This window comes from Tenrec ecaudatus, chromosome 7, assembly GCF_050624435.1.
Source record: "Tenrec ecaudatus isolate mTenEca1 chromosome 7, mTenEca1.hap1, whole genome shotgun sequence".
In the NCBI taxonomy this organism is placed as follows: Eukaryota; Metazoa; Chordata; class Mammalia; order Afrosoricida; family Tenrecidae; genus Tenrec; species Tenrec ecaudatus.
In genome coordinates, this window is record NC_134536.1 from 67,791,090 (window position 1) to 67,810,720 (window position 19,631).

General features: G+C 39.0%; 1 protein-coding gene across 4 annotated transcripts in view; it reads left to right on the forward strand.

The window, feature by feature from the left end:
• HACE1 (HECT domain and ankyrin repeat containing E3 ubiquitin protein ligase 1) overlaps nucleotides 1-19,631 on the forward strand; it is a 112,706-nt gene that overhangs the window by 53,252 nt on the left and 39,823 nt on the right. For 2 of the 4 annotated variants that reach the window (XM_075554721.1, XM_075554723.1), the window contains 4 exons: nucleotides 4,702-4,948; nucleotides 12,580-12,917; nucleotides 13,429-13,497; nucleotides 13,714-13,801. In XM_075554721.1, the coding sequence (XP_075410836.1) occupies nucleotides 4,702-4,948; nucleotides 12,580-12,917; nucleotides 13,429-13,497; nucleotides 13,714-13,801 (742 nt within the window). The remainder of the gene's footprint in view (nucleotides 1-4,701; nucleotides 4,949-12,579; nucleotides 12,918-13,428; nucleotides 13,498-13,713; nucleotides 13,802-19,631) is intronic. The other 2 variants (XM_075554724.1, XM_075554722.1) reach the window with 1 other exon arrangement.

Consider the following 19,631-nt stretch of genomic DNA (forward strand, 5'->3'; position numbering starts at 1 on the left):
TTATCTGTACCAGTGTACTTGCAAGGTAGAATTCGGATCATGATAGTGGGGGTGGGGGTGAGGGGTGGGATGGTGGAGGAAGCATTTAGGAACTAGAGGCAAGCTGTATTTTTCATCTTTGCTACATTGCACCCTGACTGGCTCATCTCTTTCCCCGAAATCCCCATGCCAGGGAATGTCCAGTGGCCTACAAATGGGCTTTGGGTTTCCACTCCGCACTCTGCACCTCATTCACCATGTTAAGATTTTTTGTTCTGATGATGACTGATCCCTGATCCCTTTGACACCTGGTGATCTCACCAGCTGATGTGCTTCTTCCATGTGGGCTTTGTTGGTTCTGAGCTAGATGGCCACTTGTTTGCCTTCAAGCCTTTAAGACCCCAGACACTATATCTTTTGATAGCTGGGCACCATCAGCTTTCCTCGCCACATTTGCTTATGCACCCATTTGTCTTCAGCGGTTGTGTTGGGAAGGTGAGCATCATAGAATGCCAATTTAATAGAAGAAAGTATTCTTGCATCGAGGGAGTACTTGAGTGGAGGCCCAATGTCCTTCTGCTACCCTAATACTAAACCTATAAATATATGCACATAGATCTATTTCCCCATCCTCATATATAAATATATTTATATATGTACATGTCTTTATCCAGACCTCTATAAATGCCCTCTGCCTCCCAGCTCTTTCCTCTATTTCCTTTGACTTTCCTCCTGTCCCACTATCATGCTCAGTCCCCACCAGGGCTTCAGCAATTCCTCTTGGTTACATTACCCTTGATCACACCCTGCCAGGTCACCAATACCCTCCTCACCACCGATTTGGATCACTTGTTGTTCCCTTGTCCCTGAGTTTGTTAACACCACTTCCTTTCCCCCCACCTCCCCCTCTCCCATGTTCCCCCGGAACTGTCGGCCCATTGTTTTCTCCTCCAGATTGTTCATCCAGCCTATCTTATTTACACAGACCTATGGAGATAATAACATGCACAAAAACAAGACAGAGCACAACCAAGCAACAATATACAACAAAACAACAACAACCAAAAAATGAAAAAAAAAAAAACCAAAACAAGAGATAACAAGAAAGAAAAGCTTGTAGTTAGTTCACGGACTGTTTGTTGGCATTTAGGTGTGTTTTCCAGACCAGTCTGTTGGGACACCATGCCCTGGCCCCAAAGTCCACCTTCAGCATTCTTTGGGGACCTCATCGCTCCATTCCCTTGCTGTTCTGTTGCACCCTCTTAGTGTTTTGCCTCGGTATGGCAGGATTAGTTTGGGTGCAATTCCCACACTGTATCTCCGGTGTTGTCCCCTGTAGGGCTATTGGTCAGTGAGGGGCATCGTGTCTCATAGTGGGGCCGGCCATGTGGTCCTCTCTGGAATGCGTGCTCTAATTGGGAACTTAGTCCTCACAGCCTGGTGGGCCAGGATGTGCTCCACTCTCCTCCTCCCCCTTCATCTGCACCTGTGTGCTCTGATCAGATATGTCCCTCTCCTGGAGCTGCAGATTCAATGCTGTCCCAATCATGTCTATTCTGATATATGTTGACTCTGACCCTTTTTTGGTGTGTTTTTCACTTTTCATGATTATTTTTTCTAATTATTAGTCTTTTTATAAACCCAGTAGTATATTGAACAGTGAATTATAAATCTGAGCATCTGGGAATGAATATCTAAAAATGATAGCCTTAGTAAATTTTGTGCAACAACATATTGCTAACAAAAGGTAGTCACACACACACACAGAGTTATAAGTGCTGTTTGCTGTAACCCAGATGTGTTACCCATTGTAATGTGCCCTAAATCAGGGGCCACCTGTATTTGTGGCCACTCATGCTCTGTACTCTGGCAAAGGCTCTTTGCCGGTCTTCAGTCCCTCGGTGCGCTCCTCTAGCCATAGTCTTTCTTTAGTAGTTGCATGTAGTGTTTGCTCATTGTGTTACCCTACTTCTACCTTTGAGACTTTTTAGACTGTCTCTAAGTTCAGCTTTTTATAAAGAGCCTTGGCTTTACACAACGCTCTCCTTTTAAGTTAGTTATGTCCGTTAATTCATTTATTTGTTGGTCTTAAGACTCAGACAAACTAATTAAGAGCACAGGTGCTGGAATAATTGTGACCCAGGCCTAAATCTAGCCAATACCACTTACTGTGTAACCTCAGCAAGTGACTTTCGGCAATTCCCCTCCACAATCTACACATCCATTTAACTAGACAACCAAATCCAGAGACACCATATACGGTAAGAAAGAGCTTTTTATTAAGTAATTATATATCAAGAAAACATCCCAGCCCAGTCGATCTCAAATACACATGTCCTGAGTTATCCCGTAAGTCCCTGTTCAGATTCACGCAGTCACCTGCAATGATGCAACATGCAGGAATATCACAGGCTGGTGGGTGCAAAGTCATATGGATCCAAGGTTGGTGGAAACATGGCAGGGCTTGGGCAGTTCTCAGGGTGGCCACCAGCAAGCAGAGGAGTGGGAGGTTCCCCAGGCCCTTCTTATGAGAACGACACACCCACCAGGAGGCCGTGACCTGATTGACAGGTTTGATACTGCCCCTACACTTTTATTTATCTTCAAATTGTCATGAAATTATGTAACTACCACAGTGATCAGGAATATAACTAACAGGATCTCGTCCCATGTTGATTATGTAGTCTAGTAAGGACTGTATATTCCCTCTCTGAAAAATAGTAATTTCCTTTCAAGTGTAGGAATGAACTGATACCATTTTTGTAACATCTTAGCATAGTGCCTGGCACCTGTTGGAGTTGTGCTGCCGCCTCCCAGGGAGGAAGGTGAGGTTGTCGGCCTTAGACAAGGCTCACACTCCTGGAGTAGTTTTGCTCTGTCACCGAGTGATGCAGTGGTTAAATACTTGACTGTTAACTGAAAGTTGAAGATTGATGCCCACCAGCTACAGTATGGGAAACAATGTAACTGTCTGCTTCCAGAAAGATTTACAGTCTAGGGAACCCTAGGCTGCGGCATTTCTACTCTGTCCCATAGGGTCCATTTGATTCAGAATTGAATTGACAGCAACAAATTTGGGTTTTTGATTTATTAGTTATCAATATTTTGTTAGAATTTCTTATACCTAGATAGAGTATTAAGTGACTCTCAAATGCAAATAATTTCCCCTCTCAATTTAAATTTATGATAGTTTTGGAGATTATTTCCACTTTGTTCACTTTATGTTCCTTAACCTGTAGTCTGAAATGTTTTTGGCTGTTTATTTTCATAAAAATTTCTATAAGGAAAATAACTAATTGAATAGCTTTCACAAATAACATGGCCACTTATATACCATGCACACATAGAATGCACATGACACACAAAGAAAACTAATCCAAGAGGGGCTGCAGAGTTGGCCCAAATCCCCAGAAGACGTGCCTGCTATTTGCATAACAATTGGATATATTACTGTCAATTGAGATGTCAGTACAGATTGGACATGATAATGATAGTAAGTATTTACCAAGGACCCTTCTGTACTGTGTTTACATTGAAATTGTTGCATGTTTTGCTTTCTACATATGATTGAAAATAAATGTCGTGATTGACCTGCAGATAACAAGAGAAATCACAGGCATTTATACTAAGACACTATATACACATGCACTCATATAAACCAGAGGTTATATAAAGAGGTAAGTTTTTGATATTTAAAAAGTTTCATATTGAGACATGGTGGCTTTGGGGAAAATCATTGATTCATAATCAATTGGTGAAGGGGGAAAATAGGATAGCTTTTGATAATGAAATCTATACAAATACAATTCATACTATTCCACAGTTTATGCAATTCCTCATAATTCTTTTTGTACAGATAACATGTTAGAAATTTCAACATAAACCCTCCAGAAAATAAAAACATTTGAAAAGTTGTGTATTAGATTCAAAACAAATGTGGTGTAACTCCTGGAATAATGATGGATATTCATGACAATGAGCAATCCCAAGGTGCTGTGGATTCCGAAGGGCCTCCTGATTTGCCCAGAGCTATGTTACCTTCTGAATGATGCAGCGTTATGGAAATGCACTCTTCCTGTCGTAGGGTGAAGAAAAACTGCCTGTGTTTATGGAGAGTTACATGACAAGCCGTCAGAGAGAGAGACATTTACATTGATACAGATTGTGACTAAGATTTGCTTTATGAATATTCTATGTGTACACATTTGGTTACTCTTGTGGTGTAAGGAGGGAAGAGTTATGGGTGGAACGGTGGGATTGAAGTTTTAATTAAACAAGTACGATTTGTAGTACTCTGTGAACAGAATCCACACTTGACACCAGTATTTCCCTGTGAAAAACGTACTCCGAGGTGGAAGAATCAGTTTAATTTACAAGTGTATTTTTGAAGGAGTTCCTTGGTGGTGCAGATAATTAGTGTGAAAGAAAAATTAGGAATTGGCCTGAAATTTGTGTCTCAGTAAACTAGCTATTTGATAGGGTATTTTTTTGGGGGGGGTGTCCTAGTTTATATTTTGATCATTGGTTTTATTCTGGTTGCTTAAAAATTAGTGATTCGTTCTTATGAAATCCAAGTAATGTGGTACTCCCTTGTTAAACTATTCTATGTCCTATCTTGATAGGAGTTATATTATGAATCAGGTGGTCAGTGGGATGCAAATATTTTCAAATAAGTATTTTAGCTTCCAATTTCTTTAATATGTTTATGTGCTTTATTTCCAGCCTCTCTAGCAATTATGATGCTCAAATGAAGAGCCTTTTAAGGATTGTGAGGATGTTTTGTCACGTCTTCCGCATTGGTCCGTCCTCCCCCAGTAATGGAATCGATATGGGCTACAATGGGAATAAAACTCCAAGAAGCCAGGTGTTCAAGGTCAGAAAAGTATATGACGTTATTAGGAAGATAGACGTAAGAGAGATGAATTTGACAAAGCACACATTCATTAATCAGAAACATCACGAACAGGACGTAAGTTTGGTTCATATTGTATCTTTTTAAAGTTAGGAACACCTTTCTCCTTTCATCTCTCTCTAATCAACAAGTCTTAATTGGTGAGATTTCTCTATTTTTCTTACAAATAAAATTTTAACTTCATGAGTGTTTTACTCTAAGAGATATTTAGTGTGTCAGTTTAATTTCGTTAGATTTTAAACGTTTTGGTAAAATGAAGTCACCATTGTCCATGCATTTAAAAGATAAAACAACAACAACCTCAATACTGAGAGTCAATTCTGACTCACAAATACTCTATAGGGGGTGATAGAACTTCCCCAGGGGTTTCACAGACTAAATCTTTACAGAATTAGAAAGACTCGTCTTTCCCCCCTGTTTCTTAATAGGAATTAAAAAAACGTCATTTAAATTGTTTTTGGTGTCTATTTTCATGTTTATATTCATCTACTGGGTTGCTTTATCATGGATTCTTGGAATCCCATGAAGGAAGAATCATTGAAATTATTTCTTACAACATTCTTTATTATTTGAATTGTGTTCTATGTAATAATCACACGCATGACTGGAATTTCCAGAAAAAAATCCTAAGGCAGTGTTACTAGTTTTATACCCACCTTTAATTATAATTTTAGGAAGGAAACAAAATATTATAGCAGTATTATATTTGAAAATAATTCATTTTGGCATAAAGTGTAATTCTTGAACATTCTTATTTTTAAATCAGAGATTTTTGCTTCAAATTGTGTTTTGGGATTGATGAAGACTTGAATTTTTTTAAAACAGTTTTTTAAGTATAGTGTACTTATTCAAAGAATGATCAAAGTGTTTTTTATAAATATACTGCTCCCTCAGAACTTGGGGTTCCTGGTGGCGTAGTAGCGATGCATTGGGCTGCAGTGTGCGGGTTAGCAGAGCGGTCTGAACCACCGGCCATGCAGCCGAAGGAAGGCGGGGATGCTGTGAGATGTCATGAACTCCACAGAACTCAGTTTGGTGTTGGTCAAAAATCAGAGTCTGCAAAGTGTGAAGTAAAATGAATGATCTCTGCTGTTAGGATTGTGTTCTTACATGAAAACGCTCGGCAGACTTCTGAACAAATGCTTTTTAAACATTTTTATACTAGTAGAAAAGTTCCTTAATATCTGGAGTAAGTATGAGAGCCTTCTTGGAAGGCGTGTTTGCTTTTTCCATTCATTGGAAGAAAGAAAATTTTGAGCTTCAAGTGGATGAGGCTTCAAGGTTTGTGGAAAAATGGACTTAAATATGGAATTTTTATGTAAACACTGTGAAGCTTGCTCTTAATTTGTGTCTGTTTATGTGTAATCCCCCTCCCTATTTTATTCTGTTTTTTGGTCCTATTCTGCCACCTCCTGGAAGAAGGAATTTATGCATCTTCTTGGAATTCAGACTTTGGCTTTTCATGTACACTCTGTCTGTCCTATCCTAGGTATGAGTGAACAGTTAACCATCTTTAATGACGACATTATTACTATTTTATTATTATATATTTCTAAAGTGAAGACTACATTTGTAAGGAGTCCTGGTGGCGTAGTGGGGTACGTCCTGCTCTGCTAATCACAAGGCCGGTCAGTCATTCAAACCCACTAGCCTCTCCGTGGAAAAAACGATGAGACTGTGTACTCATGTTTACATTTAAAGTCTCAGAAACACAAAGGGTGACATTCTACCCTGCCCTATAGGGGTGTTATGAATTGGAATCGACTTGATGGCAGTGAGTATCATGTAAAATTCACATCACAGAAAGTTGTTCTTAATGTGCTTTTTTGGGTTAGGTCTAGTCTGTTAGGGATTGAATCTATCCTTGGTTTTAATATCAGCTCATCCTTTTTATTTCTCTATGGTGATGAATGTAGAATTGAATCTAATCTAGAGTGGTCAAAATTGGGTATAGATTATGGTCACTATTACATGATTTTTCTTTTTTGGAGGGGTTAAAGCTTGAATCAGCCACCTTTATTTGCTAATGATATCTCACTCCCCTCCTCCTTGTATGCATTTAATATTTGACTTGTTAGTTTTCTATCTAGTCTCAATGCAGGTATCCAAACTTACTGCTATCGATTTGATTCTGACTCATACTGACTCTATAGGACAAGAGAATTGCCTCTGGGTTTCGGAGACTGTAACTCTTTAGGACGTAGAGAATCTTTGTGTTTCTCCTGTAGAGGAGCTGGTGGGTTTGAACTGCTGCCCTTGTTGTTAGCAGCCCAATGCATAACCACTGTGCCATCAGGGCCCCACAGGTATAATAGGGTAGAAAAGTAGTGTATCACTGTTTTTCCCCATTAGCTTTTGTTTTATGAAATCTAGAGTTTGTATTTTGATATCATCTGTTTCTAATACATAAAGTCTTTTTTTCATGTTTGTTAGTGCCTCTTATTTAATATTTTCCTTAGTATTGTTTTTTCATCCTGCATATACTTTTGCCATTGACCACTATTTTCTCATAGATTTTGAACATTCATTTTGGTAGAGCATTTTTTATTCTAAAATTCAGCTAATTTTTAAAAACATTGACGAGTGTTTCCCTGAAGGAAAGTATTAGTCCTTTCCCTTGAATTTTATAGATAAAATGAGGAATCTGTAGGGTGACAGAGGTCATCAGCCTCCTACTCCTAGTGATAAAGGCAGACGTTCCACACTGTCATTCCGTATATAAGATCCCCGTTCACTGTGTGGTGATTTGACTTGTGAGCCTCTGTGAGCTTCTGCTGAGTTGCTGCAATGCTAGGCTGGAAATGCTGTTTTAATTTTTACCACATTTTGTCCAAGATTGCAGCCGTTGTATTAACTGGGTACCCTAGGTGTCATTTTATTGTTGGATTAGCTAATGGGTTTTCTTAAGAATGAATGGGCTTGTAGGCCATATGTTTCTTTGTATGTGAAATGGCTTAACATCCTGTTACTAGTGTTTTGATTTATTTCCAGGGTTCTTTAACACTTGACCAGCCATTCTTTCAGTGTTATGAGATTTTTATCTAGTGCCTTGGGAGGTTTGGCGCATGTGAAGGAGAGGTACTTTTTGTTATTGAAGCGATATGCGTGTGGACAAGACAAGTTAGGCTTCCTGAGTCATGATGTGTTCTTTTTCACAACTAGCAAATTGTGACTATTGGTAACTTAACTGAATTGTATTTTGGAAAATTTGGAGCCAAGAAAGATGGAGAACTTTTAACTTTAATATCTTATCCCTTGCATTACTACTTTTGACATTAAATTGAAAATGATTAGACTAACAGGATTTCAGAATTCTATTAATGAACCTAATTTGGCAATACTTTCCTGTTAAATTGTATCACACCTCAGCACACAAGCCTTCAACTTCTTTTTATTTTTTGCCTAATAAGTTTGGGATTATATAGTAGTTTGAAATGTAACAAAGTATATTTAAACCTAAGGATTCTCATGATTATAGATAGCATATAATTAATTCTGTAAGGAGGACGACTCAATAATATGAACTACAATACAGCTGTATTGTCAAAGGGCCAAGAAACTTGCAAATTTTTTCCCAAAGTATTTGACACTGTATGGTAACAATATGTACAGAGTTCATTATCGTATTTAATGTATCTTCTTTGTCAGTATAGAAACCATCATAAATATAGTATCTAATGAGTTATTTGAAAATTGTAAAATATATTTTAATTCATTTTATCTATAGCTGCAGCCACAGTTGGAAATTAAAGTCATTTTTCACATTTATTATTAATGATTGAGGAATGCATTTTTTTATTAGATTTTTATAGGGACAAGATGGTGGAGACTTAGATTTAGTGCATATGTTACTGATATAAGCAAAAGGGAAAAAAGAGAAGAACAAGGGCCCAGGATAATTTACTACTATTTCCCCCCCACTTATTCTAATTTCTTTGCTGTGCTCCCAAATTAAAAACAGTTTTTTAGCTTTTTTATGTCTCTATTCCCATCATCACTGTCACACAGATCCTTAATTTTTGATACCACTTTTGGATGATTCTACATCTATCTTTACTGTTTGCACATCGTCAGTACTTGAAATAGGGTCGCTCTGTGCTCAGGCCTCAGCTCACCTGGATCAGCATGAATCGTTCCTGCCGGAGGCTTCCTCCCCCTCCACTGTGCTGCTTGTCTAGGTCTCACTCCTTCTCATGGAGCAGCAGATCATTCCTTTCATCTTTTGTTCCAAGCTGTGTCATATTGCCACCGTGCTTTCCACTTTGGAGGTGTATTTTCTCATGTAAAACTAAATTGTTTTGATGATGTAAAACGTGCCTTTTCTTTTCCTACATCCAGTTTAATGTTTTCCTCAGAAAGAGACAACTGAGGCTCACACTTGGGTCACAGAAAGTTGAGACGTTTTCAGCGAGGGTGTCACGGCAGTGCTGTGGCAGATGGTGCTCCCTGCCCTTTTAATTAGCTTAGGAACCCTGACTTCACCAACTCCCTGGGAAGGGTGGAGTAGTGGGCTTGTGTGCTCATTTCAATACAAGAAAGCATATATTCGGTTTGTTTTAAAAAGCACACCCATCTACTTCGTATTCCTTGCTAAGTATTGTTGACTTTAGTGAATTACATCTTTAACAAAACATTTTCATTGGGCTTTGGGTGGAAATTTATAAAGCAAAATAGGTTCCCACTTAATAATTTCTGTACATATTGTCAGGGGCATTGGTTACTTCACAGTCTCCCTGTTTCCACTGTGGTGGTTCCTTTTTCATTAAATTAGTTTCCTTGACCTTTGCTGGAGGGCAAATGTTGACTATCCTTATATAAATGATTTTTTAAAAACTTAGGACACAGGCTGATAGGCTTTATTTTTATGAGCCATTTTTTGTTGTTAATGAATAATGGTTTTTGATGGTGGTGGTTGTTCCCTTTTGAGTGCTTTTTTGGGTTAATGTTTAAGTGATAATCTAGGAGCAATAGCTTGTTTGCAAATGCAAGTAAAAAGCTTTCAGAGAACGTTCTAGAAAACTGAAGAAAGGATTTGCCAGGTAATAAGAATTTCCTGACAGGACAGGTTATGTAAACATTTTTAAAGGTCCCAAGTGGAGTTGTGTAATCTCTTTTAAGATTATTTGTTGGAATATTGTAAGAATGGGTCTTTCTGTAGTACATGACATCATGTTTAGTATGTAGTTGTGGTCACATAAAATTTAAAAAGTAAGGTTTCTTTTTTTATTCATTGGCAGAATGGGTTTACCATTCTCAGTAGGAAATTCTAAAACAGTGTAGATTTGAATGAAGGCCCTTCCCCCACCCCCCACCCCCTTTTTAACTGTTAATTTCCACTTTAAAAATTTTGCAGGTCTTCTAAGAACTGTGTTTCTTGTTAAAACAACAATGACTATAGATGCTGTGTTATATATGAAGCTAAGTGAAAAGATTTAGTCATTAGGGTTCCATTCCATACATGCGTGGGTTTATTCCAGACAAAATATGCTTACTTAAACATTTTTTTCTGCAAGTAGTGGATGACTGCAGACAAGTTCTCTCAATGATACACTTGTTTTAAAGTTGTTAGAGTACCTTCCAAAAAATGAGACAGATACTTTTTTGTACCATGCAAAAAACCCATTTTGATGTCAGGGATAATAGTAAATTTTAAACAAAACTAAAGTTGACCCTTTCTCAAATCATTGAAGCTTTTCAATAACTATACATGAATGCTGCCACACATAAAACAAAAGTTTTTAGAAGGAAGGTCAGGGAAAGACCTCAAAGATGAATTCCAGGCCAACACGTCAACTCAGAAGGTTCTGGTAACTGATTTTAGGAATCTAAAGGTGTGACCTTGGTAGCTATTTCTCAAAGAATGGTCACGAGGGTTTATTCTGAAGAAGTTTTAAGAAACGTTAAGCTGCCGCAGTGAGGAAAAGGCCAGGAGAGTTGCTGCGAGGAATTTCTTACCATCAGGACACCGCACTGGCTTACTCTTTGAGAGCAGCCAGGTGAGCCCTCTGCTACTCTCACCGGGAACCCTTATCCTGCAGCCCTGCCCTTGCCCCGGCAGGCCGCGTTTGCACTCCAGACTCCAAGGACATTAGACGGAAACACAAATCGAGTCCCCTGAAGATGTCAGCACTGCTTTTTGATGTAGATTGAATAGTGCAACATTCTTGGAGGAAGGGTGAGGGATGGAAATACTGTCTTCAGAAGTATAGAAATGTAGAAAGAGGAAACCTTGAGAAACAGTCGTTTTGTTTTTTATGGTGTTTCTGTTTAGTAAAGATTTCCTGTGGTTTTGAAGCAATGCCCTTTAGCACATCCTCATTTCATCTCCCTTTCGTAGCACTGTAATCACAGTATTTTAAGAATAAAATTTTTATTTGTTTTTAATTTTCAAAGCAGTATTTTAAGAGTCTAGAAGTAAGAGAACTCACTCTCCTTATCCCACCATTTTTTGGTAAATCATTTAGGATAGAACTTTATAGTAAGAAGCTTCTGGCTCAGCAGTTCTCAACTTGTGGGTCTCGACCCCTTTGGGGCTCGAACGATGCTTTCACAGGGGTCGCCCGATTCATAACAGTAGCAAAATGACAGTGATGAAGTAGCAATGAAAATACATTTATGGTTGGGCGGTCACCACAACATGAGGAACTGTATGAAAGGGCCGTGGTCTTAGGAAGGTTGACGACCACTGCTCTATCTAATGATTTACTTGCAGTTTGGGAAATGTATTACTTGTTTTTGAAATGACTGGTTATTAGGGATTGGTGGTGCATATGTGCGTGTGTGGAAGCATTTTCATGTGTGTGGATACACTTGTCAGAAACTAGGTATACTGGTGACCTACTGGATTACATGTTGGTCTGCTAACCGCAAGGCCAGCAGTTCAAAACCACCAGCTGTTCAGAGGGAGAAGATGAGGCTTTTTACTCCCGTTACAGCGTTACATTCTCAGAAACCCTCAGGGTCAGCTTTATTCTGTACTATAGTGTTGCTTTGAATCAGAGTCAAATCAATGGCAGTGAGTCCTTTTTTGTTTTTGTTTGTTGTAAATTGTCAAAATCTAGACATATTACATATAAGGCAGCCAACGCAAACCAAACTCACGGTGACTGATGAGACCTGTGCTTAGAGAGAGCCTACAGCACAGAGTAGAACTGCTCCCGTCGGGTTTAGAAGGCTGCAGATCTTACAGGCGCACACTTGCCTTGCCATTCTGCTCTTGGATGGCTAGTGGTTTCAAACTGCTGACCTCGTGGCTGACATCGCAACTCGTGACCCATTGTGCCACCAGAGCCCTGATATAAGGCCGGGGACACAGCACGTTGAGTGGCTTTTAGATACTTTGGGCGCTCTTTTTTTAATTATCTAGTATTTGAAGAGTAAAAGAAGTAAGATTGCGTATGAGTTCCATTCTTCGTAGATTTTAGTTTTTCACCCTTTATTCCAAGGAATAAATAAATGCAAATGAAATTTTTGCTGTGAGTGAGGAAATCGTTTTTATGGCATTCATATAGTTTTGCTACTTATCTTTTGACACCACTGTCACTTTACTTGAGAAAATACAAGTATCTTGAGCAAATTCGTTCGTTATCAATATCTTTTTTTGACTCTGGGTTTATATATTCTGGATTTGAAATAATGGTGATAGAAAAAAACCCCCAAAACCTTTGTTTTTTTCCCTTTTTCCTTAGCCTTTGGAATTGCTTTGGCACTCTTTAGATGAGTGGCTAGTTTTAATAGCTACAGAATTAATGAAAAACAAGAAGGACTCAGCAGATATTACTTCGATTTTACTGAAACAAAAAGGCCAAGATCATCAAGATGCTACTTCCATTCCTCCATTTGAACCTCCAGGACCTGAGAGCTCTGACAGTCTACCCACTGACACAAGGAAATCTCAACCAGATGCTCTTGCAGGGACACAGGAAGCCAATGCAGATTGTCAGGATGTTATTTCCATGACAGCAAACCGGCTAAGTGCTGTCATTCAAGCCTTTTACATGTGCTGCTCTTGTCAGATGCCTCCAGGGTAAGAAGGCTGTGCCTACTATTCTCTGATGTGGGAAGAAAAATTAAGATGTTTTTATTTGAGTAGCAACAAATAATAAACTCTATTGATTTGCGTTTTATTCTGATCATGTTTTAAGATGCCAATTGTATTACTCCAGAATCCTACCTAAAAGTATTTGATTTTCCAGCAAATGATATGAAAGTTATTACCATGTAGAATAGTTAAATGTCACTTTCTGCAGGATGTCTTAATTATGTGCTTGAAATGTATAGAGCCAGTGGTGCTTAACATTTCAAGATTTACAAAGTTACTTGTTTATATAACACCTACTGATGAGATGCTATTAGTGCTTGTTTTATTTCACTTTATAAATTGAGTAGACAATACTTAGTTTAGTTTCATAAATGTAGAAAGAAGATACAAAAATCATTGATTTTGCTTTTGTTTTGTTTAGACATCAGTCAGATTTGAAATATTATATCATCATATTTTATCTTTGTAGTCTAATTAAGCTTTTTATCCTTCACAGAATGACCTCCCCCCGGTTCATTGAATTTGTCTGCAAACACGATGAAGTTCTCAAGTGCTTTGTTAACAGGTAGCAATTTCTGGATTCCTAAAGTGCTCTTTCTTTACTTACAGTTACTTCTCAACAGAAAAAAGTCACATTTAGTACTACTCAGAAATTGTTATTTCAATAATAAGTGACAGTGTAGTAAGCACAGATCTGCATAAGTGTTTTTCTTTTGCTTCAACAACGGTATCTCTGAATTTTCATTCCTGTGCACTTAAACACATTTTTTTTGTCTTCCAGAAATCCCAAAATTATATTTGACCACTTCCATTTCCTCCTTGAATGTCCAGAGTTGATGTCAAGGTTCATGCATATCATTAAAGCACAGGTAGAAATTTCTCCTAATTTTGTTTTTGGGCAATAAATCAAAATAAATTTGAATTATTTTTTTATTTTAATCTTGTTTAGCTGAGCTAATTATTATATTTGAGATCTCTTACTATAGTGTAAAGCATAAATTTTCTTTTTAAAGAAATGTTTATTGAACGCTTACTATTTGCAGAATCCTGTATAAAGACATATTTGACATATTTCCTGAACATTAGTCTAAGAGAAATATTTTTTTACCGAAATACATTTGAAAAATAGAGCCTGTGCCCTGTTGAAGATTTATAAGCCTTTCGTAGGCTTTCTGGTACGAATCCTGATTCTTAGACTTCTTTGCCTTGAGGTCTTCCTTCCCCAGTGCTGTCCTCACTCATTCCACACAGCTTGTGTTTCTGGAAACGTGTTTCACAAAAACCTGGCTGTCTGCTTGCTAGCTCGGTGACTTTGGCCACCTTTCTTAACGCCTTGGAGCCTTGGGTTCTTCATCTGTAGAATAACGATACCACCATCTTCAGAACGCTGTAAAGATAAGCTGTGAAGAGTGACTTGTCTGTCGTTGTTGCTTAGTGAAAGGCAGCTGTTTGGGAAATAGAAAGCATGTTTCCCTGATCCAAGAGGATGTTAATGACCTCGAGCAAGGAAGATAATGTAGCTATAACGTAGTGATTACAGTATGAGCTGGGTCTTTACAGAGAAAGGGTCATTCTGTCTGTTAGCGCCAAGGAAGGTTTTAGAGAATGGACATTCAGAAATATGCAAATTTACTTTGAGTAAATGGAGAAGATGGACATTAGCTAAGCTTAAGGCCAGGGCATTTAGGTACAAAAAGACTACAGTGATTGAAGCAGAGCTTCTGTATAGGTGAGAAATGAGATCTACAAGGGGGTACCCTCCGAAAAATGGAATCTTTTCTCAAAGCTATGTATCTGTGATTCCATTCTGGAAACATTTTTTTAAACTCATCTGTTTGGATGGCTGGAGCACCTCCCTTGATTTTTTCTTCACTTCTTCTTTGTTCCTCTTTCATTCCCTCTTCATTCTCAGAAACAAAAAGAAGTTGCACAGAGCAAGGTCAGGTGAGCACAGTGTGAGGGACATGCGAGGCATGCTGGTTTCGTCCAGACCTGGCACACTGAGATGGCTGCATTAGTACGTGCATTGTCTCGGCGGCAAAACCAGTCCTCCGTCTGCCACAAACCAGGCCTTTATGTTGCACACTGTTACACTCTCTTTTCAGGACCTCTAAATAGAAAGCTTGAGTAATAGTCTGAGTTGGTAGAACGAACTCCAAATTCACTATGTTCCTCACATAAAAGCCCCGAAATGAGCATTATCTTGGGCTCTGATTTCACTTGACGAGCTTTCTTTAGGTGAGGTGATGATGACGTCTCCCAGTGCTTTGCTTTCGGGGTCGTAAGAACAGCACCCTTTGTCACCAGTAATGACTTTGGAGAAAAAATATGAGTTGCTTCGAAGCTGTCCTTTCAGTAGAATTCGAGGCACAAATTATGCAGCGACAAATTTTGAAGCTTCTCATTCCCAAAGCTTCCTTTAAAATTTGTTAAACCGAGATCCAAGAGAGTCCAGGTAACTCCCCCATCTATTCAGTAGTCCGTCAGCAGTCTTTGAGCACAAGTGCGTGAATTTTGTCAACACTTTTGCCCAGTCAGGAAGTTGACAGACGTCCAGAACAAGGTTTGCCATTAATTGACATTTCACCTTTTTTGAAATGAGAAAACCACTTGTGTACTTGAGTTTTTCTTATAGCGCTGTCCTTGTAAGTTGTGTTCAACATCACAACAGTTTCTGTGGCATTTTCCTGAGCAAGAAACTAAATTTCACAGCCACATGCTATTCTCTTAAATCAGCCATCACAAAAAAAAAAACGAGGTTGGAGCGAAACTGCTTTCATGAAAAAATTCAGTGACCACAGAGAACCTTCCCAGGCGACACCAGTGGGTGTGCTAACTCAGAGCAAGTTGCTAGATACTCACCTAGTGGGGAAAAGTGTGTACTACAAAAGCGCTGCCCAGCAGAGCTTTGTTTTTTTGTTTGTTTGGTGGGGGGTACCCTCTTGTAATTCTGGAAAGACAGAATGGGTCATGTTGTCTTAAGAGTTTTTAAAACTCTAAGACTGCTAGGCTGTTAGGAGCCACCTATAAATTTGCTGCCAGAGAACGATGTGATCCTGGAAAAGTTTTAGGAAGATAATTTGTTAGAAATGTAGACTAGGCTGAAAGCTATAGTCCGGTTAGTAATCATAAGATAATAAATGCCATAGGTTTTTTTAAGTGTCTTTAAGGAGACTGATCCATAGAGTAGATTTTTCTTTAAAAATTTTTTTAGTGTGATTTGAGTGAAGGCTTAAAGAACAATTCCTGTTTTGCTGTTTAGCAATTCACATATATATATTCATCTCATTGCGACAAGTTCTTACAATGTAACATGACGTATCCCTCTTACTTCCTGCTGCTATTTCTATCCCTCCTCCTCCTGTAACTCTTCTCAGCTTTGTGTTTGGGATGCTGTCCCCTTGATCTCAAATGCTTGAGTGTTCTAAGGTGTGCAACTCACTAGTGTGCTTGTTTCTTTAATAGACCTGTGTATTGCTTTTCCGAAAAATTGAGCCACAGGGATGAGCTCATTCAAGACTTGCAGGGTGACTGAAGGCCATAGTATAGTTTTGGTGTTCCACCAGTTCCATTGAAACCAGTAAGCATGGTCTCGTTTATGAATTTGAGTTCTGGTCTACATTTCTCCTCCACTCTGTGGAGGACTTTCTAATATGATCCCTTTCAGAGCACTTGGTAGTGGTAGCTGGATACTGCCTAGTTTGTCTGCTCTGAAGTTCTGTTTTTGGTTTATTTTACCGAATCATTAAAATTGATGTCTCAACTTCAAACTCATTACCCTGTAGTCGATTCTGACTTGTAAGATTATTCATGTTTACAAGTGAGAAAACTAAAATTAGGAGAGGAATAGAAATTCCCCTAAGATACAAGCCCTATAAATGTCTGTTTGTGTTTGGCTTCAGTCAGATGGCTGATCGAACTTTAAAACCTGTACATAAATATATTACTTTTAGATAGTCTTTTTCTATCTCCATGCACTAGAGTTTTAGAAAAAGTCAGCATTGAAGTTTTGAGAACTTTACATTTTAGCACTTGTACAATATTCAATTTGTAAGCACTGTACAATAGCAATGAGTGTTTCATTAACATGGAATAAAATTTGGACAAAATTGCACATTTAACTTTTAAAAAGAAACATTTATAATAATGATTTATAAATTATCAAGGGTTCAAGGGGCAGGGAGGGAGGGAAAAATGAGCTGATACCAAGGGCTCAAGTAGAAAGGAAATGTTTTGAGAATGATGATGGCAACACATATACAAATGTGCCTGACACAATGGATGGATGGATGGATTGTGATAAGAGTTGTACGAGCCCCAATAAAATGATTTTTTTACAAAAAGAAAAGTGAAGAAAAAAAAGAGAATCATTTGCTTTTCTAACAAAGTCAATATTTAATTCAGAAGTTGTTCAGTTGTCTTGATAATAATAGTATCTTTATTACAGATTAAAATGTTTTAAACTTCAAAGTCCTTCAGTTACTCATTGAGCTTTTAACTGCAGGGTCTGTAGTTTGAAACCACCAGCTGCTTCTCGGGATAAAGACAGGTCTTTCTACTCCTGTAAAGAGTTATAGTCTCAGAAATTCACAGGGGGCAATTCTACCATCAGTCAACATCTACTGAATAGCTGAGTTTTGGAGTAATGTTATTTTAGCTTTTACTAATATACTAGTGTCCAAATACTTTTCTAAAAAAGAATTTTTTTGTGATATTGATAGCTATGTATTTAAACTTTTGGTTTAAATACTGCACCACCCTGGTTCTCATTGAAGGAGCCTTGGTGGGACTGTCAGGTCAACATTGGACTGTGAACCATATGGTTGGCAGTTCAAATCCAGCAGGTGCTCTGAGGGAGAAAGAGGAGACCGCTGTAAAGATCTACAGCCTTGGGACCCCTGTGTGGAATCACTGAGTCAGAATCATGTAGATGGCAGCTGGTTTGGGTTTGGTCTGATTGGTTCCCTTTGACTTTGTGAGCTCTCTCCACCATTTGTTAAGGTGATTGTCGTCCCTGACCTATTATCAAAAACTTACTCATCTTTGTTATTTGTTTCCCTGAATCGGTAATTTCCTGAACAAGGGACCTTACCTTGTCTTTAACTTCGGCTCTCTGTAAGGTTCTATTTCTAGTTTCTCAGGCATCGTTGTAAGTGCTACCTGGCTAGTCTCCCTTCATACTGGTACTAAACCCATTCTGACCACTGCAGTCATGGTATTTTTCATCTGGCCAAATATGTACAGTGGCCCAGCATAGTTGACTTAATTTTCGGGATCCATAATTACATGCTTACTTTTATTATACAGTTTCCTTCAGCCTGTGTGTCTAGGAGTCCTTTAGGCTGTGTTTTCACCACATTTCACCAGGAGATACAGTGTTTGCCTTAGCTCAGTGCACCCTCTTCCCTGCCCAGCTCTTAAATACTACTTCCAACCATGATCCCATGAAGCATTTGCATTCCACTCATTTGCACTGTTTCTAAAAATCTTAGTGTATCTCTTGGTTATATGCTTTTCTATTATATGTTAGCCTGATCTCAAATATATTTAAACAGTTTATAGCAAAGGAATTGAGATTTTTAAAATTATTACTGTTCTTGTATTACCCGTAGTACACTGCACACACTGCACGCACATTTATTTTGTAAGATTTAATACCAAACTAGTCCCAAGGAGCTGAAGATCTAAAAAGTCCCCAAAGTCCAACTCTTGTAAGATTGCTCGTCTGCTTCATCCCCCATCTTCCCCACTCCCATCCGAGAATATCTCTGTTCAGTCCAAAGCCCAAACCCAAAATTCAGGGAGGGATAAAGGCAGATGCTGGGGCTGGAGGACATGCTTCCCTCCTGACTCTTGCTGCCGATGAGCTCACACCCCCTGCGTCTCATTGGGCTCATTTTCTACGCAGTAGGATGGCATTAAGGGTCACCAGCTTACAGTTGCTCACAGTCTCTTCCCCGCCTTCTTACCAGATGCAGGCAGGGAAAGGTTGTTTGGTGGGTGTTCCATGGTGCAATCACATTTGACCCAAGTGTAATCATCCAATCCCCACCCATGAACTGTATCTTAACTATACATATGCAACCTGGGGGTATAGCTAGAACAGCGCTTCTCAACCTTCCTAATGCCGCCACCCTTTCATACAGTTCCTCATGTGGTGGTGACCCCCAACCATAACATTATTTTCATTGCTACTTCATCACTGTCATTTTGCTACTGTTATGAATCGGGAGACCTCTGTGAAACGGTCATTTGACACCAAAAAGGGTCGCAACCCACAGGCTGAGAACCGTTGGGCTAGCCGTTTCCAGTAGTCATCAACCTGCAACTAATCTTCGTCAGGCAGGCTTTCCCCAGGCCACTCTAGAGAGTTTTCTGTCTTCTGTCAGCCGGAGCATATAATTCCTCACATTTAGGTTCATATCCTCTACTAAGGTCAGAACTAAATCTCATCAGATTAAAAACCAAACTCACCACCACTGAAGCAGTTTTGACTCATAGCGGCCCTCTGGGTGAGTTTCCTAGACTGTACCTCACATGAGAGTAGACAGCGGCCTCGTCTTTTTCCCGCTGAGCGGCTGGTGATTTCTAACTGCGGACCTTGCGGTTAGCGGCACGGCTTGTAACCCTTATATCACTGGGCCCCTCACTTATTAGCAGGTAGTGAATGCCTTCCAACATGGTGCTATATAGCCATAG